Below are 26,468 nucleotides of genomic sequence, written 5' to 3'. Positions count from 1 at the left end.
CTCCCATTTTATATTAGATAATAAAAAATTTAAAGTGTAAGCTCATAGTTATGCCAAGATTTGGCTGAAAAAGATATGAAAAGATAGACAGCAAATAGCAGTCGTGAGTGGGAGATCTGGGAAGAGGAGTTTCAATTTATACTTCAGTTTATACTTTATATTCTCCCATATGATTTGAACTTGCCTTGTAAGCATTTATTTTTTGCAAAAAAAAAAAAAAAAAAAAAGCCCAGAGCAGAAGATTAGCTAGACATGCACACATCAGCTGTGCTCCTGTGTCTCTATTCCTTGGCTCCTATCAGCAAGACAAGGCCCTCAGTCCCGGGAGGGCACTGACCCCTGCCTGCCAGGCCCTCCTCATGTTGTTTTTGCAGTCCATTACCAGCTGCTTAAGCAGCAGGTTCCCAGTGGCTGGTCAGCTGGAACTGCTTCAGAAGGACAAACAGGAAGGACACAGCTACCAGTGCAGATTATCCTGTTAGCCTTGTGGACAGCAAAACATTTTTTTTTTTTTAGATCTTAAAATGTTGAGGAAAACTTCATGCTGTTAGCAACTCCCTCAAACCTCTGCCTGGAGAGGGCAGTGAGCCGGATTTAGCTTGTCCTGAAGGAACCCTTGCAGTTGCATCCAAATAAGCTTCTAGCTCCAGGTCCTGGCGATTTATCCCCTAGGCTTGCTTGGTTAGGCTTCAGCTCCACAGGCTAAAGCTCAGGGCTATCCTTATCTTCTATGTCAAACTGTAGTTTCCACTAGAGAATAATGACGTCTCACCATTTCTGCAGCTAGCCTTCTTTTAGGTAAGATGCCTGCAGGAGCTTGGAGCAAAGAGAGATTAAGGGAGGCAATGAAAACTGTTCTCCCCCTACCTGAGATGTGTGCTCAGTCACTCAATCGTGTCCGACTTTTTGCAACTCCACGGACTGCAGCCCGCCAGGCTCCTCTGTCCATGGAATTTTCCAGGTAAGAATACTGGAGTGGGTTGCTATTTCTTCCTCCAGGGGAAAAATGAATGCAAGGAATTCCCATCTCATATGGCTCTTGTGAAGATTAACTGAAATAATGTTCCTAAAACAATCAAGTAGGGACTTCTCTGGTGGTCCAGTGGCTAAGACCCCGTGTTCCCAGTGCAGGCGACTCAAGTCCAATTTTCTAGACAGAGAACTACATCCCACCCACCACAACTAAGAGTTCACATGCTGCAACTAAAGATCCCATATGCCACAAGGAAGATGGAAGATCCCATGTACAGCAACTGAGACTCGACACAGCCACATAAATATTAATAACAAACAAGCCAACGATAAAGTGCCCAGAGCACAGGCTTTTAGGACATGGGATGGTACAACTTGCTGATGAAAATGATCATGTTCCCTATAAAAAGTGTGAGGCTTGTAAAGCCACTCTTCAAGTCCCTGCCTGCCCACTCCCTAGATACACAGAAAGTGAGTTGCTGGTTCCAGTTTGAAATCTTGTCCTGAACTCCTGTGCTGTAGATGTTCTTGTCTTTATCACCTTCCTTCTTACTCTTCCAGCTTCTCTTTCTCTCCCTGCCTAAGCCTCTCATTAGTCCAGTTAATAAACTGTTGTTGTCATTGTCCTGTCAGTTCAACACCCGCCCCCCGCCCCCCCCCCCACCCCCCCCCCCCCCCCCCCGCCCGAGGAGCAGGGTCCTCTAGGGATGTGCATCAAGCTGGGGAAGGGAGGTGGAAGGGGAGCTGCAGGGACATCCTCATTTCCATGGGGGAGTCGAACAAGGAATCGGAGTTGGCAGCAGATGGATCATCCTGGGCCCTAGTCTTTTGGTACATCATCAGGATAATCAGGGAGCACTTCATTATACAGAGAGAGTCTGGTTGTTTGGAAGAGTCCCATTAAGGGACTGAAAGGTTCTGGCCTGGAGATAATGACTACCCGGAAGCCTTTAGCTTTCTTCTGTGCACTGGCCTTCGGCTGCCCCTCGGCACGTGCACACGCACGCGCACTTTCTCATACACACACACACAGAGTTCCCTGGGCTTTTAGTCAGCTGAAGAGTTTGTGGGTGCATTCCAGGCCTGGAAGGCTGGTGAGCAGAGTCAAGCTGGAGGGGCCAGATACGCACGACTGCTCTTGCTGATTGCTGAGAATATGCAAACCCCCAGGTTCCCAAGGACCCATTAAACCGTCACTAATGCCTCACCCAGGCTTCCCAGGTGGCGCTAGTGCTAAAGAACCCGCCTGCCAATACAGGAGAGGTAAGAGACTCGGGTTCAATCTTTGGATCTAGACGATCATCTGGTCCCCTGGAGGAGAGCATGGCAACCCGCTCCAATATTCTTGCCTGGAGAATCACCACGTAGGAGCCTGGCGGGCTACAGTCCGCCAGGGGTCGCAAAGAGTCAGACACAACTGAGTGACTTAGCAGGCACATGCAGTGCCTCATCCAGAGTGGGAGTGGGCTCCCTCCCGACCTGGGAAGGATAAAGGAGCAGACCTGGGGAGTGGCCCCGCCAGCTGAAAACAAGAAAATGGACTAACAGCTTACCTCAGAAGTTCCAGCAGCCCAGGGACAGTTGGTTCGTTGGGTACACACAACGGAGTCAGCATTTTCAACTCCCTCCCTCCTACCATCAGGGTGTGAAACTAGAGTTTATTCTGAGGATGGGGAAGTGGGGACAGTGCGGGTTGGGGGTAGGGGCTCATGGGGAGGGGGCATGGTTTGATGGGAAGTCAGTCAAGTTACTTTCTCAACCAGTTACATCATACCTACCTGTTCGGGCATATATTTAGGGAAAAGGGAATTCAAGTCAAGCTCATTCCCCTGACGCTTGGCTCCTACTGCTGCCCTGTCAGCACTACTGTTCTCCACCTAGAATTATGAGCTTCCATGCTGGCCTCCGCCCAAGGTGAAGGTGGAGAGCGCCGCACTTTCTTTCACTGCTTTGTCTCCTAATTCCCCACAACCACAAAAACACATGTACGGTGTAAGACACACTTTACTGTAGGTCTCAAAGTGTGGCCCACGGACCAGTTACTTCAGCATCACCCAGGAACTTGTTAGAAAAGGAACTTCTCAAGTGTCAACCCACACCTACTGAATCAGAAACTCTGGGATTTGAGTGTTAACAAGCCCTTCAGGTGGTGCTGATACTTGCTGAAATGCAAGAACTGAAGCTATATGTTTGTGTATAACTTGAAAAAAAAATTACAATGTAGAAAGGTGACTAAATTAAAACAGAAATGTAAGTAGGACTGTTTGCAAGACTATGGGATTATATAAAGGGTCTTTCATGAAGTTTCACTTCCCTCTCAGGTGGCCCGAATGCAGAAGTTAAAATGTTGCCAAAATCTTTTTGTCGTGTCTTTTGTAAATTCAAATTTACTATAATGTATTAAAATTTACTGTTCTTGTATTTATGACTTTTTTTTTCATTTTAAGATATAATTTTGTACTCAAGTGAAAAAGATAGTCTTTACTATTCTCTTCTAAAAGAGTCTTGATTTTGCTTTTCATTTTTAGGTCTTGAATTGATTTTTGTATTGGGTTAGCCAGAAATTTTGTTCAGGTTTTTCCATGGCATCTTACCTCTTAATCCCCTATCTCTACTTTGTCCCTCTCCCCTTCACTCTCCCTACTGGTAACCACTAATTCGTTTTCTATATCTGTGAGTCTGTTTCTTTTTGTTGTATTCACTAATATGTTTTACTTGTTAGATTCCACATGTAAGTGATATTATCCAGAATTTGTCTTTCTCTGACTTACTTCACCTGGCATAATGCCCTCCAAGTCCATCCACATTGTTTCAAATGGCAAAGTTTCACTCCCTTTTTATGGCTGAGGACTATTGCATTGTATACACACACCACATCTTCTTTATCCATTCATCTGTTGATGGACACTTAGATTACTTCTGTATCTTAAATGTTGTAAATTGTGCTTCTATGAATATTGAGGTGCATGTATCGATTTGAATTAACTCTACACTTTTTTTTTGGTCTTGCTGCGAGGCATGCTGGATCTTAGTTCTCCAAACAGGGATCAAACTCATGCCCACTGCAGTGGAAGTGTGGAGTCCTAACCACTGGACCACCAGGGAATTCCCCCCAATACTACACTTTTTAATCACTACTACTTTAAAACCTATTTTGAAATTTGGTAAAGCAAGTACATATATACAAGACTTTTTTCATTATTATTTTCCCCTTGCAATACCATGTACATTTGGGAATTTTGAGGAGATTGTATTAAATCTACAAACTGATCTGAGGGAATTGACATCTTTATAATAACCATTCTTTCAGTGTAAATGCATAATGAAAAACTCTCCATCTGCTTAGGTCTTTTAAAAATGGTTTTCAATATGTTTTATAATATTTGGTACATATGTATTCTCTTGCACTTCTTTGTGTGATCTAGTTATCTCTCAGCTTATCCTAAGAATCTTTTCATTTTTATTGCTATTACAAATGCTATCTTTTGAAAATTGTATTTTATTATTGCTGACTTATTAGAACAATATTTGTTTTAGTATTTTGATCTTGTAGGCACAACTTTGTTGGAATTTTTTGCTGATTCCAACAGATTACCTGAAGATTTTTTGGATTTTTTTTCTTCAGACATTCTTATCCTCTGTGAGTAAGGGTAATTTGTTTCTTCTTTTAAAATCCTTATTTCTTTATACTGGCACAAGAAAAGGGATGCATAGATCAAAGGAACAGAATAGAGAGCCAGAAATAAACCCATGCCCTTACGGTCAATTAATCTATGACAAAAGAGGCAAGCATATACAATGGAGAAAAGACAGTCTCTTCAATAAGTGGTGCTGGGAAAACTGGACAGTTGCTTGTAAAAGAATGTGATTAGAAAATTTCCTTATGCCATATACAAAAATAAACTCAGAAATAAAAGGATTCATGACCTAATGTAAGCTTTTGGACAGCAAAGTAAACCATTAACAAAATGAAAAGAAAACCTACTGAATCGGAGGAAATATTTGCAAATGATGTGACTACCGGGGGTTAATATCCAAAATATATAAAGAGCTAATACATCTCAATACCAAAAAACCACAAACAATCCAATAAAAAAATGGGCTGAAGATCAGAGTAGACATTTGCCCAAAGAAGGCATGCAGATGGCCAACAGGCACATGGAAAGATGCTCAACATTGACAGTCATCAGAGATATGCAGATTAAACCCATAATGAGACCACTTCACACCTGTCAGAATGGCCATTATCAAAAAGACCACAAATAGCAAATGTTGGCAAGGATGTGGAGAAAAGGGAATGAAAACTGTTGGTGAGAATGCAAATTAGTGCAAGCACTATGGAAAACAGTATGGAGGTTCCTCAAAAAAATAAAAGTAGAGCTACCATATGACCCAGCAATTCTACTCCTGGGTATCTATCCAAAAAAAAAAACCAAAAAACAACCCACAAAACACTTAATTTGAAAAGGTACCTGCACTGCAATATTCATTGCAGCATTATTTATAATTACTAAGATATGGAGGTTACTGAAGTGCCAACCAACAGATGAATAGATACAGAAGTGGTATATACATACCACTGAAGTCGTTCAGTTGTGCCTGACTCTTTGCGACCCCCTGGATAGTAGCCTGCACCAAGCTCCTCCATCCATAGGATTTTCAAGGCAAGAGTACTAGAGTGGGTTGCCATTTCCTTCTCCAGGGAATCTTCCCAACCCAGGGATCGAACCCAGGTCTCTCACATTGTAGACAGACACTTTTACCATCTGAGCCACCAGGGAAGTCCATATCCATACAATGGGATATTATTTAGACCTAAAAAAGAATGAAATTCTGCCATTTGCAACAAGGCGGATGGAACTAGAGAGTATTATGGTTAGTGAAATAAGTCAGATAGAGAAAGACAAATATTCTGTTATCACTTGTGTGTAGAATCTAAAACATTAACCAACTAGAGAATATAACAGAAAAGAAACAAACTTGCAGATATAGAGAACAAACCAGTTGTTACCATTGGGAGGCGGGAAGTGAGAGGGACAAGATAGGCATATGGGATTTGTTGCTGTTGTTTAGTCCCTAAGTCATGTCCAAGTCTTGCGACCCCATGGACTGTGGCCTGCCAGGCTTTTCTATCCACGGGATTCTCCAGGCAAGAATACTAGAGTGGGTTGCCATTTCCTTCTCCAAGGGATCTTCCCGACCCAGGAACCGAACCTGGGTCTCCTGCATTGCAGGCAGATTCTTTACCGATTGAGCTATGAGGGAAGCCCTGTGTAAAATAGATAAGCAGCAAGGACATGTTGTACAACACAGGAAAATATAACCATTATTTTGTAATAATTTTAAACAATTATTCATGTGTTTTTGGCTGTGCTGGGCCTTTATTGCTGTGTGTGGGCTTTGGGCTTCGGTAGTTGCTGCACGCCTACTCGGTAGTTGTGGCATACAGGCTTAGTCGCCAGTGGTGTGTGGGCTCTTCCCAAGGACTGAATCTATGTCCCCCGCCAGTGGTGTGTGGGCTCTTCCCAAGGATTCAATCTATGTCCCCCGAATTGGCAGGTGGATTCCCAACCACTGGACCACCAGGGAAGTTCCTGTCATAACTTTAAATAATCTATAAAAATATGGAATCACTATGTTGAACACCTGAAACTAATACATATTATTGTAAATCAGCTGTAGTTCAATTTAAAAATCCTTGTACCTTTAATATTTTTGCTTGTATCTGTTAGGACCTCTTTCTGTACTTGTTACAACCTCTAGTACACTGTTGTATAGCAACAGTGATAGGCATCCTTATCTTGATCCTAATGTAAAATAAATATTTTTTAATATTTCACTGTTAAGTATGAAGTTTGTTGTTGCTTTTTGGTAAAGGCCTTTTATCACTTTAGGGAGGTTCACATATTCCAAGCTGGTGAAGAGTTTTATAATGAATATGTCTGGAACATTACGCTTTATACACATATGTGATACACCTCAGGCTCCCCAGGTGGCACTAGTGGTAAAGAACCTGCCTGCCAATAGAGGAGACGCAAGAGACACAGGTTTAATCCTTGGGTGGGGAAGATCCCCTGGAAGAGGGCATGGCAACCCACTCCAGTATTTTTGCCTAGAGAAACCTATGGACAGAGGAGCCTAGTGAGCTACAGCCCATAGCATCACAAAAAGGTGGACACGACTGATGTAAGTGACTTAGCTCACACATAGATGATATACCTCATATAGTAGATGTTTACAAGTATCTTAGATGGTATATGTGACCTATATCATATATCATATACTAGGATATGTGTGTGTGTGTCAAAAAAGAAAAGCCTTATAGTTATTTCAGTACATATATCTCTGTACTGAAATAGAGACAATGGGAGATGTAATGGGAGATAGATATGGAAGATGGGGCAGCTAAATTTTAACAAGGTGGTGTTATACAAAGGTCTGGAACAAGGTAGCCAAAGTAAGCAGTTTTATTTTTCTTTTTTAAAATATTTATTTATTTGGCTGTGCTAGGTCTTAGTTGCGGCAAATGGGATCTTTAGTCATGGCATGTGGGATCTAGTTTCCTGACCAGGGGTTAAACGGGGGCCTCTTGCATTGGAAGCTCAGAGTCTTAGCCACTGGACTACCAAAAAATCCCAACCTGTTTTATTTAGGAGTCTGGAACTGAGTTATCTCTGCTTGTAGATCACACTGAACTCTAAAGGTACTATGGCACCCAAGGATTAATTAGATAATTCTAGAGCAATGAATACAAAACTCTTTATTCCATTTTTAATGAGAAGCGAATCACTAAACTCTTTATTAAAAACATGCATTTGCTAAATCTATTTGGTTGCATGGGGGGTTATACTGTGATTCTCTTTATTTGGAGTTTTTTCACACTAAAATAGTTTCAAAAGGAAAATTTTCTTTTATTTTTTAAAGGTTTATTTTTTTAATTTATTTACGGTTGTGCTGGGTCTTTGCTGCTGTGCTCAGGCCTTCTCCAGTTGTGGTGAGCTGGGCTTACTCTCTAGTTGTGGCACACAGGCTGCTCACTGCAGTGATTTCTCTCGTGGAGCGTGGGCTCTAGGCATGCCTGCTTCAGTAGGCACTGGGCTTAGTTGTCCCGCATCAGAGATCGAACCCATGTCCTCAGCCTTGGCAGGTGGATTCTTTACTTGAGCCCCAGAAAAATGTTTAGATGACTTTATTAAGTAGAGTGTAATCTCATCATCTAGTCATTTATCAAACATTTATTGAATGTTTATTATGTGGCAGTATCTGTGCTAGTCCGTATGGGAGTATAAAGATATATAAGGTACATATAAGTGCTATCAAAATGGAAAAAATAATGTGCAGAAGAAATTAAGAGCTGGGAGGGACACCTTGCGGGTGTGACCTGCACCACTTATTGGAAAAGACACTGGCTAGAGAGCCCTTTAGTACGTCTAAAGGGCCCATGGGGAGCTTTGAAACTATAATGCACAGTGGTACTAAGATGCCTCACTGTTTTTTTCTTTTTTTTTGTGGGGCTCTTTTCTAGGCCCAGTTTCTTAGTTGAGGTTGTTAAGCATTCTCAACAGCAGGGAAGTGAGGCTAAGAGCAAGTTTCACTCTGCTCTCTTGGATTTTTAAGTTTAGTTTGCATTGGAGCATTGGATATGTCCTTGAGTCCAAGAAATATTTCAATATTAAGAAACAGAAAAAGGTCCTTAAAACCATAATTGTGACTCCAAACCTGCCATGGGAAGATTGATTTTTATTACTTTCTAGGACAACTCTATGACCTAGGCATTATCATTCACTTTAACCTGCTCAGGTTTTTAATTTACAAGTCAGAAAACCCACAGTAATGCCAGCTTGCCTCTGTTTCTGGCTAAGTTAGTTTAACCTCTCTGGGCTTGTTTCCTCAACAGTAGTAACTGTCTTGCCAACTTCATAGTAGTTGAGAGATCAGACCATGTAACTGATGTAAATGCTCCCTGAAGAGCATAAAAGCACTATATGTAAGTGGACTATCACTATTATTCTTAACGTCTATTCATAATCTTGGGTATAACATATGACTGAATGAATATAAGGCTGTAATCAAGCAGGACCCTATGGGGCCTTCCCTCATATCTTCTGCTTTAGCTCCTGTCTGAAGTACCTAGATAACAGTATTTGATGCACATTTCCTGAGTTGTTTTACATATGTGAAAGTTCAGTTCAGTTCAGTTCAGTCACTCAGTCATGTCCAACTCTTTGCAACCCCATGGACTGCAGCACGCCAGGCTTCCCTGTCCGTCACCAACTCCCGGAGTTTACTCAAACTCATGTCCATCGAGTCAGTGATGCCATCCAACCATCTCATCCTCTGTCATCCCCTTCTCTTCCCACCTTCTATCTTTCCGAGCATCAGGGTCTTTTCGAATGAGTCAGTTCTTCGCATCAGTTGGCCAAAGTATTGGAGTTTCAGCGTCAGCATCAGTCATTCCAATGAATATTCAAGACTGATTTCTTTTAGGATGGACTGGTTGGATCTCCTGGTTAGACTCTTCTTGCGAGTCTAAGGGACTCTCAAGAGTCTTCAAAAAAATCAATTCTTCGGCACTCAGCTTTCTTTATAGTCCAACTTTCACATCCATTCATGACTACTGGAAAAACCATAGCTTTGACTAGATGGATCTTTGTTGGCAAAGTAATGTCTTTGCTTTTTAATATGCTATCTAGGTTGGTCATAACTTTCCTTCCAAGGAGAAAGTGTCTTTTAATTTCATGGCTGCAGTCACCATCTGCAGTGATTTTGGAGCCCCCCCAAAATAAAGTCTCTCACTGTTTCCACTCTTTCCCCATCTATTTGCCATGAAGTGATGAGACCGGATGCCATGATCTTAGTTTTCTGAATGCTGAGTTTTAAGCCAACTTTTTCACTCTCCTCTTTCACTTTCATCAAGAGGCTCTTTAGTTCATCTTTGCTTTCTGCCATAAGGGTGGTGTCATCTACAAATCTGAGGTTATTGATATTTCTCCCGGCAGTCTTGATTCCAGGTTGTGCTTCATCCAGTCCAGCATTTCTCATGGTGTACTCCACATATAAGTTAAATAAGCAGGGTGACAATATACAGCCTTGATGTACTCCTTTCCCGATTTGGAACCAGTCAGTTGTTCCATGTCCATTTCTAACTGTTGCTACTTGACCTGCATATGGATTACTTAGGAGGCAGGTTAGATGGCCTAGTATTCCCCTCTCTTTAAGAATTTTCCAGTTTGTTGTGATCCACACAGTGAAAGGCTTTGGCATAGTCAATAAAGCAGAAGTAGTTGTTTTTCTGGAACTGTCTTGCTTTTTTCATGATCCAATGGGTGTTGCCAATTTGATTTCTGGTTCCTCTGCCTATTCTTTTTTTTTTTTTTTCCTCTGCCTATTCTAAATCCAGCTTTAACATCTGGAAGTTCATGGTTCATGTACTATTGAAGCCTGGCTTGGAGAATTTTGAGCATTACTTTGCTAGCATGTGAAATGAGTGCAGTTATGCAGTAGTTTGAACGTTCTTTGGCATTGCCTTTCTTTGGGATTGGAATGAAAACTGACATTTTCTAGTCGTGTGGCCACTGCTGAGTTTTCCAAATTTTCTGGCATACTGAGTGCAGCACTTTCACAGCATCATCTTTTAGGATTTGAAATAGCTCAACTGAAATTCCATCACCTCCACTAGCTTTGTACATAGTGATGCTTCCTAAGGCCCACTTGACTTCACATTCCAGAATGTCTGGCTCTAGGTGAGTGATCACACCATCATGATTATCTGGGTCATGAAGATCTTTTTTGTATAGTTCTTCTGTGTATTCTTACCACCTCTTCTTAATATCTTCTGCTTCTGTTAGGTCCATATCATTTCTGTACTTTATTGTGCTCATCTTTGCATGAAAACTTCCCTTGGTATCTCTACTTTTCTTGAAGAGATCTCTAGTCTTTCCCATTCTATTGTTTTCCTCTATTTCTTTGCATTGATCACTGAGGAAACCTTTCTTATCTCTCCTTGCTATTCTTTGGAACTCTGCATTCATATATGGGTATATCTTTTTCTCCTTTGCCTTTTGCTTCTTTTCTTTTCTCAGCTATTTGTAAGGCCTCCTCAGAGAACCATTTTGCCTTTTGCATTTCTTTTTCTTGGGGATGATCTTGATCCCTGTCTCCTGTACAGTGTCACAAACCTCTGTCCATAGTTCTTTAGGCACTCTGTCTATCAGATCTAATCCCTTGAATCTGTCACTTCCATCGTAAGGGATTTGATTTAGGTCATACCTGAATGGTCTAGTGGATTTCCCTACTTTTTTCAATTAAGTCTGAATTTGGAAATAAGGAGTTCATGATCTGAGCCACAGTCAGCTCCCAGTCTTGTTTTTGCTGACTGTATAGAGCTTCTCCATCTTTGGCTGCAAAGAATATAATCAATCTGATTTCAGTGTTGACCATCTGGTGATGCCCATGGGCAGAGTCTTCTCTTGTGTTGTTGGAAGAGGGTGTTTGCTATGACCAGTGCGTTCCCTTGACAAAAGTCTATTAGCCTTTGCTCTGTTTCATTGTGTACTCCAAGGCCAAATTTGCCCGTTACTCCAGGTATTTCTTGACTTCTGCATTCCAGTCCCCTATAATGAAAAGGACATCTTTTTTGGGTGTTAGTTCTAGAAGGTCTTGTAGGTCTTCACAGAACCGTTTAGCTTCTTCAGCATTACTGGTCGGGGCATAGGTTTGGATTATTGTGATATTGAATGGTTTGCCTTGGAAACGAACATTGATCATTCTGTCATTTTTAAGATTGCAACCATACTGCATTTTGGACTTTTATTGTCTATGATGGCTATTCCATTTCTTCTAAGGGATTCTTGCCCACAGTAGTAGATATAATGGTCCTCTGAGTTAAATTCACCCATTCCAGTCCCTTTTGGTTCTCTGATTCCTAAAATGCCGATGTTCATTCTTGCCATCTCCTGTTTGACCACTTCCAATTTGCTTTGATTAATGGACCTAACATTCCAGGTTCCTATGCAATATTGTTCTTCATAGCATCGGACTTTACTTCCATCACCAGTCACATCCACAATTGGGTGTTGTTTTTTTTTTGGCTCAGTCTCTTCATTCTTTCTGGAGTTATTTCTCCACTGATCTCCCATAGCATATTGGGCATCTATCAACCTGGGGAATTCATCTTTCATGGTCTTTTCTTTTTGCCTTTTCATGCTGTTGATGGGGTTCTCAAGGCAAGAATACTGAAATGGTTTGCCATTCCCTTCTCCAGTGGACTGCGTTTTGTCAGAACTCTCCACTATGTCCTGTCCTTCTTGGGTGGCCCTATATGGCATGGCTCATAGTTTCATTGAGTTAGACAAGGTTGTGGTCCATGTGAACAGATTGGTTAGTTTTCTGTGATTGTGGTTTTCATTCTGTCTGCCCTCTGATGGATAAGGATAAGAGGCTTATGGAAGCTTCCTGATGGGAGAGACTGATTGAGGGGGAAACTGGGTCTTATTCTGATGGGCAGGGCCGTGCTCAGTAAATCTTTAATCCAATTTTCTGTTCGTGGGGCTATGTTCCCTTCCTGTTATTTGACCTGAGGCCAAACTATGGTGGAGATGAAGTTAATGGCAACCTCTTTCAAAAGGTCCCATGCAGCACTGCTACACTCAGTGCTCCCGACTCTGCAGTAGGCCACCATGAACCCACGCCTCTGCTGAAGACTCCTGGACACTCATGGGCAAGTTTGGGTCAGTCTCTTGTGGGGTCACTGCTCCTTTCTCCTGGGCTCTAGTGCACACAAGGTTCTGTTTGTGCCCTCCAAAGTGCCCAGTGCCCAGTCCTGTATAAGCTCTGGTTGCTCTATGGTGGGGTTAATGGAGACCTCCTCCAAGAGGGCTTATGCCATGCCCAGATCTGCTGCACCCAGAGTTCCTGCCCCTGCAGCAGGCCACTGCTGACTGGTACCTTTGTAGGAGACACTCAAACACACAGTTCTGGCTCAGTCTCTGTGGGTTCTCTGGGTCCTGGTATACCCAAGGTTTGTTTGAGCCCTCTGAGTGTCTCTGGTGGGTATGGAGTTTGATTCTGAATGCGATTTCGTCCCTCCTACCATCTTGCTGGGCTTCCCGGGTGGCTCAGAGGTTAAAGCGTCTGCCTGCAATGAAGGAGACCTGGGTTCGATCCCTGGAGAAGGAAATGGCAACCCACTCCAGTATTCTTGCCTGGAGAATCCCATGGATGGAGGAGCCTGGTGGGCTCCTCCAGGTTAACCCGATGACACCACCCTGTTACCTCACTGTCAGTCAGAGAACTGTGCCTGAGTTGATCACACACTCTGTGACCCCTTCCCTCACTTGGCCTTTTTGTAGCTCAGCCGGTAAAGAATCTGCCTGCAGTATAGGAGACCCACTCCAGTATCCTTGCCTGGAAAATCTCATGGACGGAGGAGCCTGGTGGGTTGCAGTCCATGGGGTCGCAAAGAGCTGGGCACAACTGAGCGACTAACACTTATTTACTAAAACCTTTTTTGTGTGCCTGAGCCACCAGTCTCTCTGCATGACCCTCAATAAACCTTTCTCTTCTCCAAACTCTTACATTTCAGGTTGTTTGGCCTTACTGTGCCTTGGTCATATGAATTCACACTAACAAGGTGGCCAGACTTCACTGTTCTTGTTACATTTTCCACAGGCTCTGCTTTAGAATAAAAAAAATTCCTCACACCCAAGCCTTTTCTTTGTTGACAGTTCAACAGTCTCTGTCTATATGTCCTGCTTGCTTCTGTGAGAGTGAGTGTAAATACACCACAGCATTCTCCGAATCAGAGGAAAGAGGAGTATTTTCCTTAAACACATGCCTTGCAAGTGTGGCCCCATCAACATTTACTGAACTCCAAGACAGAACAGAAGCTGGAGGTACACAGATGAATAAATAGGTTGTCTGCTCTGATAAGCGTAAGAGTCCACCAACGGATGGGGCTTCCTTTTAGGAGACTGGGAGTTGCCTTGCATTTGCAGGAGCCATAGACGAGCAGGATTTGCAGAGGAGGCCCAAGCTTGGCTCTGGAGTCCAATGGGCTGATGAAAGCTCCCGCACCCCCTTAGTGTTTGCCACTCGGAGGCACCTCTTCTGCCATTCCCCTTACTTGATGCCCAGAGACGATTAAAGATCCTTTTCTAGTACCATAGCGGATACATTGCAAATCAGGACTTCGGACTTCAGCGCTTCTGCCCTCACTCCCTCCTAAGGAGCCACTGCGCCCTCCAGCGGAGAAATGGCAGTGGAACTCCAGGGGCCGCCCCCAAGCTCTGGACACCTTAAAGTCCTCCTTAAGGAGCTCGCTGTCTCCGACACCTCCCCTCGTGGAGTCCCGCCCCTACGCGCCTCGTCCTGTGGCACCGATTGGTTGGCTCCTGTGCGTGAAGACGTTGCGTCGTGGGGCGGGGCGAAGCAGCGTTGACCACAGGGCCTGTGTTCTGTGTCCTCGGCCGCCGCCCCCGCTGCCGCGGTGTATCCGCCCCTCGCCTTCCTTTAGAGGGTACAGGCGACCGCCGTTTCTCTGGGTGGTCGCGCAGCCACCAGACGTCTCCGCCGAGCTGCTTTTTCTAGCTGGCTGCTGTTCTCTGCTGGGTCCAGGTCTGGGGGGTGGGGAGTAGGGAAAAATGGCGCCGGCGCCCCAAGGCGTTCGGGAGGAGCCGCTGCTGGAGTGTGGGTCAAGATTGCTTTCCCGACTGCTCTTCCTCGCTCAGGCAGTGGTGCTCCTGCTGCCAGCCGCCCGTGCAGGCCTCTGCCCCGTGCCCTGTTCCTGCCGCATCCCGCTGCTGGACTGCAGTCGCAGGAAACTACCAGCGCCCAGCTGGAGGGCGCTGTCGACCTCGCTGCCCCCCGATGCCGTCAGCCTGTGAGTAGAGTTGCTGGGCGGGGACCAAAGGAAAGCAGGGGAGAGTGGGTGGGTGCTCCCCCTCCCAGAGGGGCAGGAGAGAGATGCTTGGCCGGAGGGTGCGGCCGGGAGCCCAAGTTCTGAAGGGAAATGCCATTGCGATGTTGTGAACTTTTCGGGAGGATGGTGGGAGCCTGAAATCCTGGTGTTAAGGTTCTGGAGACTTGTATGAAGACCACAGTTAAAATTCTCGGGATCAGGGAATATGTGAGTCCTGGGCTGGGAGGAGTTGGGGCGGGATGCTGTTAAGGGCTCGCTGGTTCTGGGCACCAGCATTGGCTCTGAATGGTTGGGGCTCCTCGGCCACTTTGGGCTGCATCATCCAGTGCATCAGCTTGAATGATCCCCAGGTATGTGGTTTTATATCCTTTTCATGAAGACTTGTCTACTCTTTTTTTGGCTGCCGTTCACGTTTTGGCAGGTTTTGTGCTGTTTTTGATATTTAACTGGGTTAAAACTTAGTGTGTTACTACATCCAGTACTACCTCGAACAAGCATTTTTATAAATAGAATTTCTGTTCTACTTTAAGAGTCATTGTCTGCCGTCTATGGGGTCGCACAGAGTCGGACACGACTGAAGCGACTTTGCAGCAAGAGTCATTGTAAAGAAGAAGACTTATCCTTGACAGAATTAAGTGATGTGCATTTCTTTGTGGCAAATAACCTAAGAATCAGTACTCTTTGTTTATGTATAAGAAGCAAGTACAGTGGTTGGATGAATTCTTCTGGGGACTCCATTGCTGAGTCCTCGTCTTGACAGGCCTGTGTTAGACAGTGGCACCTGGAGAGTTCATTAGTCTGAGTCAGCCTGATGGCATTAGGAACAACAGTAGGTATTAAATGCTGCAATTATGGAGCTTCTTAACCACTAACATACAGTTATTTTCCTGCCACTAACTGAACAATGTATTTATTAATTGACAGATTTCTAATAGAGTCGTCTCTGAAAAAAGTCCTGTCACACACATGAAAAATAGCTGGAGGTGTGACTAAAAATAGCTCGAGGGGCTGTTGGATGTTTGACAGAAAACAGCAAAATTCTGTAAACAATTATCTTTTAATTAAAAAATTAAAAAAGAAATGGAATACAAATAGAATGTCTCTGTTTGCAGTGGTTAAAGCATTTATACATTTGTAAATAGGTTATGTTAGGAAAGAAAGCTACCTTGTAAATTCCTTGAGGAAATTCATATTAACAACCAAGTGTTGTCATAGCATAGATCTGCAGTGTAATAATATGGTGTTTTCTGTTGTTTTATGATAGTGACACCTTTAACTAATTCTGATTCTGTTGACACAGATAAAAGGTAAAAATTTATATCAATGTGCAGCATAGTCTGAATTAAACCTAGCATGCTGCTGCTGCTGCTGCTGTAATGCAACAAGTACCTTTTCCTAAGAAATTCTTGAAACAGCTATCTGATTATGACAAACTAAATCTGGTGCAGGTTTAAAAACAACACAACTTCATTTAGCTGTAATTGAAATAAATGTGGCCTACTTTTCAAGCTCATCCATTGGTAGATAAACAATAATTAGCAGTGGTTTCATGTCGGGTACATTTATTTTGTGTTGAGGTTTGATTTTTGTGTAATGAAGACAAATTGCCCAAAGCCAAATAAAATTCAAAAATTTTGTGTCCTCTAGTGAAATTGACATTTTCAGTTGAAGTGAGATGCCTTGGAGAGCAGTTCTCTTGAAGAAATGTAACTGGAGGGAAGTCTTACATTAGCAAAAGAACTCTTAGGATATTAAAAGATGGGATTGTGCTATTTTAAACTGAGAAGTGTAACATTAAAAAAAAAAATCAGTTGCTTTCAGCTATGAAACCACCAGTGTACATGGGTTTATGTATTTTTGAATCTTTAAAACACATGCAGTGCTTTAAATTATTAATGATTCAAACTCAAATGCTCTAACTTGTAGTCATCAGAAAGTTGGCAGACAAAATTCATTAATCCTGGGTTCTAAAATATGTATCTGTCCCCAGTTACAGGCTTCCCAGGTGGCTTACTGGTAGAGAATCCACCTGCCAATGCAGGGGATGCAGGTTTGATCCCTGGGTTGGGAAGGACCACTCCAGTATTTTTGCTGCGAAAATCCCATGGACAGAGGACCTGGCGGGCTACAGTTCATAGATTCACAAAGAGTTGGACATGATTTACTGACTTAATATAAATGCCCCAGTTACTGACACAGAGCCCCTGAAACCCTTGTAATTTCCAAAGTGATAGGAGAACTAGGAGCGCCTTTCATTTTTGTGTTTGGCCTTTGACCCTGATTCCTGACATAGAACTCATACATCTCTTAGAATTTTCTGGATGATAGGAATGTCTTTTGACCAAATGAAGTGACTTTTAGTTGGCTCCAGGATGGCTTCAGGATGGGGGCTGGTCACCAGAAAGACTAAGCTGTGATTAGAAGCTTGGAACTTTCAGCCCCATCTCCCCTCCCCATCCTCCTGAAAGAGGAGAGGGGCTAGAGATTGAGGTAGTATTTGATCATGCCTGTGTGATGAAGCCTTCATAGAAGTCCTAAAGTATGGAGTTCAGAGAGCTACTAAGTCGGTGAACACATCCACAGGGCGTTATGCTGTGAGGGTGGTGCCTCCCAACTCCATGGAGACAGAAGCTCCTGCACTGGACCCTTCTGGATCTCACCCTCTGTATGTCTCATCTGGCTCTTCATGTGTGTCCTTTATCGTATTTTTTATTATATAGTAAACCGGTAAATGTAAGTGTTTGCCTGAGTTCTGTGAGCTGCTTTAGCAGGTGGTTGAATCTAAGGAGGTGGGTCTTGGGAACCTCCAATTTATACCAGGTTGACGGAAGTTGCAGGCAACGTGGGGACTTGTGATTGGTGTCTGAAGTGGGAGGCCGTCTTGTGGGACTGAGCCCTTAAGCAGTGAGGTCTGTAGTAATGCCAGTTAGTGTCAGAATTGAATTGAATTGCAGAATATCCAGCTGGTGAAGGAGAATTGGTTGGTGTTGGGGGGAAAAAGCGCACATCTGGTGTCAGAAGTACTGTATGTGTGAGTAAAGGAAAAAACCATTGACAAAAATTTTTTGCTTGACCAAACTTCAGTCAGGTTCCTGAACCTTATCCCAGACCATTTCTGCACATTCTTGTAAAATGTAGTTTTAGCAGTATCTCTACTGAGTCAGTGTAGTGGGAATCCCCCATCCTCAGTGTCTGATCAGATTCCTCCACCTATACCACCCCCCAGGTGATATTTGATTACCCTGGCCTGTCTTCAGCAAGAATCCTGTTGGATCTGTTTAGTTAAAAACCCCCTTACCTTGATGTTTACTCTTAGTAATTTTCCATTCACCAACCCTACTTTGCTCCTTAGCTGTGAGTTTCCTCTTATTCATGGAGTATTCAGAGTTAAGCCCACTCTCTTTTCCCCAACTTCAAAACTTCTTTGCAGTGGTTCCTATATGGAGAAAGCATCCCCAAAAGTCTTCCTTATCATGCTTTAACAAGTATCATTGAATATTTCTTTCCTTTTAACAGTTTGTGGTGCCACAACTCGGGATAGGATCAGATTCATCATTGGACCCCCGGACCTCTCACCCAGGACCCTAAGTGCATACCTTTGAAGTCTTTATCTTCACTCCTGACTGATTGATCGGGGATCCATTGGTGAGTCCGACTCCTGAACCATTGCACCGGACAAACATCTGTGGAAGCTGGTAAGGACAGATTTAGATTTTTAAGAGTCTGAGTACAGTTGACCTTGAACAACATGGATTTGAACTGTAAATAAATACTCCAGTACTACACAGTCCATGGTTGGTTGAATCCACAGATGCAGAACCTTGAATACAGAGAAACCTCATGTTTGGAAGGCAATTACAAGTTACCTGTGGATTTTTAACTTTGCAGATGGTCGGTACCCCTAACCTTCATCTTGTTCAGAGGTCAACTGTATGCTCCAGAAAATGGGATAGAGTCCTAAATAAACACAGGCTGGGTTAGAGTCCCAGATTCTGTGTTTGTAAGAAAGCTCAGTTAGAGTCCTAGGCTTCTTTGAACCGTACTTACTGGCCTGGAAATCTCTTCTTCCTAGCTCTGTTTTTCCTGAGTGGAGATTATTCCTTGACTCCTTACACTGGAAATCTTTCTTCCTGGCTGTCTGTGAGGCCTCTCTCTCTCTTGGGTCCTACTTCTTCCATGAGAACTCATCAGATGGCCCGAACCCCCTTCTTGAATCCCTGCTGACTCTGTCTGCGTCCATTCTTGTTGTCATGCTTTTATTGAGGATAATGTGGAATTTCACTGACTTCTTTGGGAAACTGGAGATCTTTCTACACTGACTCCTCTAAGCCCTCTCCTTTCTCTTTGCTTCTACTCCTCCTTTGCCCTCTCACCGCCTTCAGTCTTTCTTCCAATTCCCTTGAATCCTATGATACATGTGTGCGTGCTAAGTCACTTCAGTTGTGTCCGACTTTTTGCAACCCCAGAGACTGTAGCCTGCCAGGCTCCTCTGTCCTTGGGGTTCTCCAGACAAGAATACTAGAGTGGATTGCCATTTCCTTCTCCAGAGGCTCTTCCTCACCCAGAGATTGAACCCATTTCATGTATCTTACATCTCCTGCATTGGCAGGCAGGGTCTTTACCAGTAGCACCACCTGGGATATGTCTCCCTCAAAATCCCTTCATCCTTCATCCATATGTCCACCCTGCTAAACCTTTTTCCACCTCCATCTTTATAGTCACTTGAACTTTGGACCTCCTGCTGTCCACTGGAGACTATAAAGAAACTTAGGGACCCCCAAAAACAACTGAAAAAGAAAAAGGCTAATTGGAAATACTCTGGATGTTTTCACCAGTTGAATGGGCTTTGGAGACATCCATATAAGTCTCTTGATATCTCCTCAGTCAACACCTAAAAAATTTGGTCCATAGTCTCCATATGATTACGTATTAGGGCAAGGGAAGGTGGTCTGTACAAAATCGGTAAACAGATAACCTTAACTTGTCCCATTTGCCATAAACACAACTCACATAAAAATACAGTGAAAATGCAAGAGGTTATTATTTTATGTAAACCAGTAAGTTTATATTTCTGTGTTTACTAACTTATGACTAAAATTTTCCATTGAAAACTGAGATCTCTTAGAATCTGTATGTTTATATAGGTCTGTAGATATGTTGTAGATACGTGAATTTTTCTATTTCTAGATGATATTACCAAATTAATTTATAAAATCCAGGTCTGTTCAAATTGGCTTAGAGATAAATGAGCGATTACATAAGTATTCCTGATGCAAAACTAGAATCCCAAAGTTTTATTGGATTATTGATCCGCTCCTTTTAAGATCTGCTCAGTAGTTGTGGTACGTGGGCTTAGTTGCCCAGTGGCATGGGGGATCTTCCTGGACCAGGGATAGAATGCTAGTCCCCTGCAAGTGGATTCCTAACCATTGGCGCACCAGGGCGGTCCTTCCTGTGCCTTTGCCTTCTAAGTAATCTTTCTAGGAAACAAAGATTTTGTATCTTATCAAAATAATTTCCTGTATTTCATGTTGTCTTTTTCAGATCTTTGATTACTTTAAAAAATTGAGTTGTCTCTTATTAGAAGAGCTATTTTTTTTTTAAGGAACTGTGAGCCTTTGAAATCTTTTTCCACTTTGTTTAAATGGATAACTACATATTATTTCACAATGACCTGTGATCTTAGTCAGATTTTTAAAACTTTTTGATATTTTTAACGTCACAAAATCAAATTCTGAATGGAATCTGTTTGATTTCATACTAACTTTGAGACTTTCCAGAGGGTCCCTGGAAAATCTCAAAGGATATGTCTCTGACCTTGTAAAAGGATCAGATCAGATCAGTTGCTCAGTCGTGTCCGACTCTTTGCGACCCCATGAATCGCAGCACGCCAGGCCTCCCTGTCCATCACCAACTCCCGGAGTTCACTCAGACTCACGTCCATCGAGTCGGTGATGTAAAAGGATACGTTAAACTAATTAGGTTTATTTGATATTTTAAATTACATGAGAAGCATAGTAAATAAATGAGGACAAACCTTAGGTTATACATGTATGGATATAAGTTACTAATATAGGTGTTTCAGAAAAGTTACGAAGTTCATAGAGATATGAAATAGCCTTGTTGTCTGGTTGTTAGGTTGAAGTATTGTATGCCACAGAGGTAGATAATTTTCTTTATCAGATGAACTCTCATCAGAACTTTAATCATAGCCATTTTAAGTCTTTTTTCATTCACGAACAAGTTGTTGTTTTACTCTCCTTCTCTGAAAGTACAAACAGTCAGCCACAGGCAAGACTGCTCCATGATGGCATCAGGAAGGCCATGCCACAAGACTGAGGATTTCCGGAAGTAGTGAGGCTGATGGATTGGTAAAACTGTTAACCCAAGATCAAGTAGAATAAGAATTAATTACATCAGACTGATAAGCTAATGAGAATGGTTATAATTTTTTATCACTCTTTATTTGAAGCAGTGCTGGTTCTTTAATGTTTTTTCCTTCAAATTTAAATAACCTTTTTCTTTTCTGTTGTGTTATGTATAGCTTACAACAGTAATACCTTTGTGAACAAAGAAGAAACAGTTACTTTTTCTCCCTACCTGGTTCCTCCAGAATTCAGAAACTTTTAGCTAGTACTCTTATTTTCATGACAATGTAGTAATTTGAATAAGTTCAGTAATTTGCTCTTGTAACAGGATTGAACTTGGAAATGATTGATATATTACCATGGCTTTGGTTGAAATGTTATATTGAAGAGTGAACTGTGTATGGAATCTGGTTTAAGCTACTAAGGTTGAGGTCATGGACCAGTGTTCTTGGGAAAACTGGCCTGGTATCTGGGTGATAAGGTTCCCAACCCCATAAATGAGTAAGGAAAGTTGCTTCTGGGCTGGCTCAGGACCCGTAGGATATCTTGGGGACCCCAAGAAAAGCGAAATTCTCCTGAATCTTTAGGAGTGGGAGATAAAGTCTGGTGGCTGCTTCCTGAGCTGTCTTCCTAGCCTCGAGAGGCTTTGAAAAGCCTAATCTGAGTTTTCTTTCAGCAAGTTTCTTATATGGCCTACTTATATGGTCAGTCACTATTCCTGCTGCACTTATGTAAATAATCAGGACAAATCTAATGAGATCGGAATTTGTAAGCAAGAGTTAAAAGGTTGACTGTAGAGAGAAAGTTTTTTGTTTCAGTATAAAACTGTAATGCAGTCTTGTGAATTCTGTCTTGCTCATTGGCCAGTCCTTACCACATTTTCAATTCTAGTTTCCTCTGATATCTGGCTATGACGCTCCAAACTGATGTTTGCAGTTTTTCTCCCACCCTCCTGACGCGGCATCCCTGAGAACTAAAATTGCTGTTTTCCTGAAATTGTGCAAGATGAAGCTGGATGACTTGGTATAAACTTGAAAAAAAAGACCACGACACCTTGCATATGGGCAGCCTCTGGGCCTGCTGAATACTTAGTGCCATCACCACAGACATTCAAACTGCAAACCAGGAAACTTCAGGTGACCACTGCCATCCTCACTCTACCATTAAAAGATGCTTCAAGCTCAAAATCTAAGAATCCCAACTGGCTGCGTCTGGGTTGAGAAACTGGGTCTCAAGCTATTAATTTTGGTTTCTCTTTTATTTTCATAGAAACTGCCATTATTAAATGCTTGACTGCTGGCACCATTGAGCAAATATCCACTAAAACCAAGTCTCCACAGAAGGTTTACCCTGGTCCTTCATGAGCAAAAGACCACTGAATGAGAAAACAGACTTATGTTTCTCCTTTCTTTGAACAGAAAGGGGCCTGACAGAGATCCTTTGACTACATTTTAATTGGACTCCTGAACCACTTTCTACTAGGCTCATCTGTATACTTCCTTGTAAGATGCAGTTTTAGCAAGAATCCTGCTAAGTCAGTTTAGCAATAAACCCCTGATATCTGATCACCCTTGACCTATGATCTGGTTTCTCATCTTCTGCCACCTCTTAGGTGATGTCTGATCACCATGGATCATCTTCAGCAAGAATCCACTTAGGTCTATTTAGCCAGAACCCCCCTTACCCTTGTTGTTTCCAGTTTTCCATCCATTGACCTTGTCTGTCCACCCTGCTTCATGGCTATGAATTTGTATTAGCCCATGCAGTATTTGGAGTTGAGCTCAATTTCTTCCCCCACTGCAGAATTTCATCATTTTAGTCCCTGTACTCATAAAGATAACCTGCATCACCTTGAATAAAGTCTTTCTTACCAGGTTTTAACAAGTGTCATTGATTATTTTTTCTTTTAGCACAGGGAGTTTTTCCTGGACATTTGGTATCACAGGAGTGAGACTTGCTAGAATGGACCTGGCTCATGGAAACATGGTTTGGGAAGAGAAAGGATAAAAGGCAGGGGATACAGAACCTTTGATTCCTGGGAGAGCATGTGGTCACCCATGGTATGGAGCAGCAGCTTTGCTGCTCTCAGTTACTAAAGGTGAAAGTTACCAATGGAATTTAGAGATGAATCCAATTCCCAGCATGTTGGTCCACTGGATGCATAAGGACATGGAAACTAATAAGAAGGTGAAATGTTTAATCTCTTGGTTGTTGTGATAACCAAATTATAATAGTTGACATTGAAATAATGTAATATAATGCTTCTGCTGCTGCTAAGTCACTTCAGTTGTGTCCGACTCTGTGCGACCCCATAGACAGCAGCCTACAAGGCTCCTCCGTCCCTGGGATTCTCCAGGCAAGAACAGTGGAGTGGGTTGCCATTTCCTTCTCCAATGCAGGAAAGTGAAGTCATTCAATCGTGTCCGACTCTTCGAGACCCCATGGACTGCAGCCTACCAGGCTCCTCCGTCCATGGGATTTTCCAGGCAAGAGTACTGGAGTGGGTCGCCATTGCCTTCTCCTTGTAATATTATGAGTAAGAGCTAAAATTGAAATTAAAAGCGAGTCCTGAGTCAGACCTTGATATTGGACCAAGGTCAGATTTCACTAAGTCAGAGCTTTGGTCATTGGCCCAAAGCTGCCCAGCAAGGAAAAAATTATGCAAGGACAGCAGAAAGTACCTCTTAGACCTCTGGTCACCAAGAATGTAGCCAGGGTGGGAGGAGAGGAAAACCAAGAAACTACTGAAATCAGGCAGTATAGTGTGAAGAAGACATTTGCTTTTGTAGATCAGTAATACCAGCTTACTGAAGACCAAGGCATACCCTGAAGAACCTTTATTAAAATGGATTGTGGAGTAATTAGGAACAGTATCTGGTTTTAGATGCTACAGTGGAGAAAAGCATGTTTGAGTTGATGAAGGACCCACAGCTTAGCGTGAAACAACCACTGATGGCCATATGTGATTCAGACACAAAGCAGCTTATTCCTGAGGGAACAGCCAGCCTAATGGATTGGACAGAAGCCACTGTAACATCTCTTTATGCCTGAAAAAGAGGACTGCCCACCTCCTCCAATAAATATTAAGTGAAAACAAACAGTGTGTTTCGTATATAAGCCATGTGGGTTTATCTTTCCGATAATTGAGATGGTCAGCTGCTGAATAGTTACCCAGTCCATGGTAAATGCTGTGGTTGAGGGGGAACTCTTATATGGACACCCCATATAACCTTGCTGATGCAAAGCCAAGGGACAGATGGGGAAGCCTTTTGCATTTGCTGCTTCAGCTTGTCCTTTGGATCTTATATAAGTAAGTAAGTGTTAGTTGCCCAGTCATGCCTGACTCTTTGCAACTCCATGGACTGCAGCCCACCAGGCTCCTCTGTCCATGAGATTTTCCAGGCAATGATACTTGAGTGGGTTGCCATTTCCTTCTTCAGGGGATCTTCCCAACCCAGGGATTGAACCCAGGTCTCCTGCACTGCAGGCAGATTCTTTACCGACTGAGCTACAAGGGATCTTACATAGATGCCAATAGAAACATTAGGTTAGTAATAATGAGGAAAGGCAAAGGAGAGAGTCAAGGAACTGATCTTAGCAAGGTGAACATTTTTAAACAGGTTTTAGAAATGTGGGGAATAAAGCAAATATTTTTAGCAAAACGAAACCGGGAACAATCATGGGATCCAACCTATGGAAAGCAGAATAGAGAATGGAAGGCTTTAAGATGACTTTTAAGAAATGGGATGAATAAAACGGACTTTAATGGGGTTGAAACAAAGGCTTTAATACTGCACTATCCAAGGCTGGGCAGGCTGAAGGGACCTCTTCCTGATCCCCGGAGAGTAAAGGGCCTTGAATCTGCTCTGTTTAATAGTTTGAAGAAGTCTAAAAGTCCAAAGACTGAGAGTGCAGTGAAGAACATGACCAGCAAATGCTTGAGTCATTGGTTAGGCAGATTAAATGGGATAAAAACTGACCCAAAGGGGGACTTCTCAGGCAGTCCAGTGGTTGGGATGCCACACTTCCCACTTCTACTGCAGGGAGTGTAGGTTTGAACCCTGGTCGGGGAACTAGTATCCTGCATGCCTTGTGGCATGGATGAAAAAAAAATTGACAAAGAGGACCAGGGTCCCTTGGCTCAGCCTATGGTGGGAGTACCGTGAAACCTTTTGCAGTAGAGTGGATAATGGTTAGAAGGCAGAGAATTTGCCAGGATTTTTTGATAGGAGAGCATCTTGCCCTCTGGTACCAAAACCATTTGTGAAATCTGACGCAGCTGAGAACATAAAAATATGAGTTGATAAGTAGGAATGTTTAAACAGGCTTTATGTAAAAAAGCTGTATCTTCTTTATCTGAATATTTTATGGGAATGGGTGTTACATCTGGGGATTGCTTCTCTTACTTAGTATTGTAAAATGAAAACCTGTTAATATCAGCCCTAGTGGAGACTACAGTTAAGAATGTAAGGTTAAAGTTTGTAGGAGAATGATATGTTTGATCAGACTTTTTACCTGATTATATAATGAGGACAGACATTGTATCTGATCAGGGAATGTTTCCTCTACCACATAGTATCATAAAACAGAAGGCATGTAAATCTACCCTTCGAGCAATATTAATTGGACCTGCTAAGTGGGAGCCAATCAGATGGACCAGGCCCACACATCATAGGGTAGAAGCTGGAGTGTTGGTATGAACAAATTCTCTGTGTGATATCCCTGTGTGTACCTGAATGCCTCCCAGCAACAACTACTAGGACTTCAGACTGCAGAATTCCCAGTTGAAGGGTAGCTGTTGGCTTGCTACCACACATTCATTGAAACTGCCACTATGACTAAAACTCATAAAGTAATCTTGAAATATGAAATAGTCATGATGTGTTGCATAATGTCTGATAAACACTCCAGGGGAGGGCAGTGCCCAGAAGAGTAATAAAGTGGAAATGGTTTACACAGGATCATACTGCCTGGGGAATGTGAGGAGGAGATCCTGAAGAGTAGGGAGCCTCTTTTCCCCTAGGACTGGCTCTGAAACTGTGTGAAGAGCTGCTGGGTTCTCTTGTCACCTAGCAGTGTCCTATAACTGACCAGCAAAGAGTTGCTTAGTTTTTGAATGACAGTTGCAAGGTGAATGGACAGCATTCTATTTGGAAGGTCACCACTGATTGAAGAAGGTAAGGACATGAGCTAATTGGGTTGAATTGCAT

General features: G+C 42.7%; 1 protein-coding gene across 8 annotated transcripts in view; it reads left to right on the top strand.

Moving 5' to 3' along the window:
• Nucleotides 1–14,385: 14,385 nt before the first annotated feature.
• LRIG2 (leucine rich repeats and immunoglobulin like domains 2) overlaps nt 14,386–26,468 on the top strand; it is a 66,461-nt gene continuing 54,378 nt past the window's right edge. For 3 of the 8 annotated variants that reach the window (XM_010803205.4, XM_024989514.2, XM_024989513.2), the window contains exon 1: nt 14,386–14,851. In XM_010803205.4, coding sequence (XP_010801507.1) covers nt 14,613–14,851 — 239 coding nt within the window. In that variant the 5' untranslated portion in view covers nt 14,386–14,612. The other 5 variants (XM_024989525.2, XM_024989520.2, XM_059884723.1 and 2 more) reach the window with 5 other exon arrangements.

The sequence above is a fragment of the Bos taurus genome, chromosome 3, assembly GCF_002263795.3.
Source record: "Bos taurus isolate L1 Dominette 01449 registration number 42190680 breed Hereford chromosome 3, ARS-UCD2.0, whole genome shotgun sequence".
Taxonomy (NCBI): Eukaryota; Metazoa; Chordata; class Mammalia; order Artiodactyla; family Bovidae; genus Bos; species Bos taurus.
The sequence above is the reverse complement of the archived record's forward strand: the minus strand, read 5'-3'. Positions and strand labels throughout refer to the sequence as shown.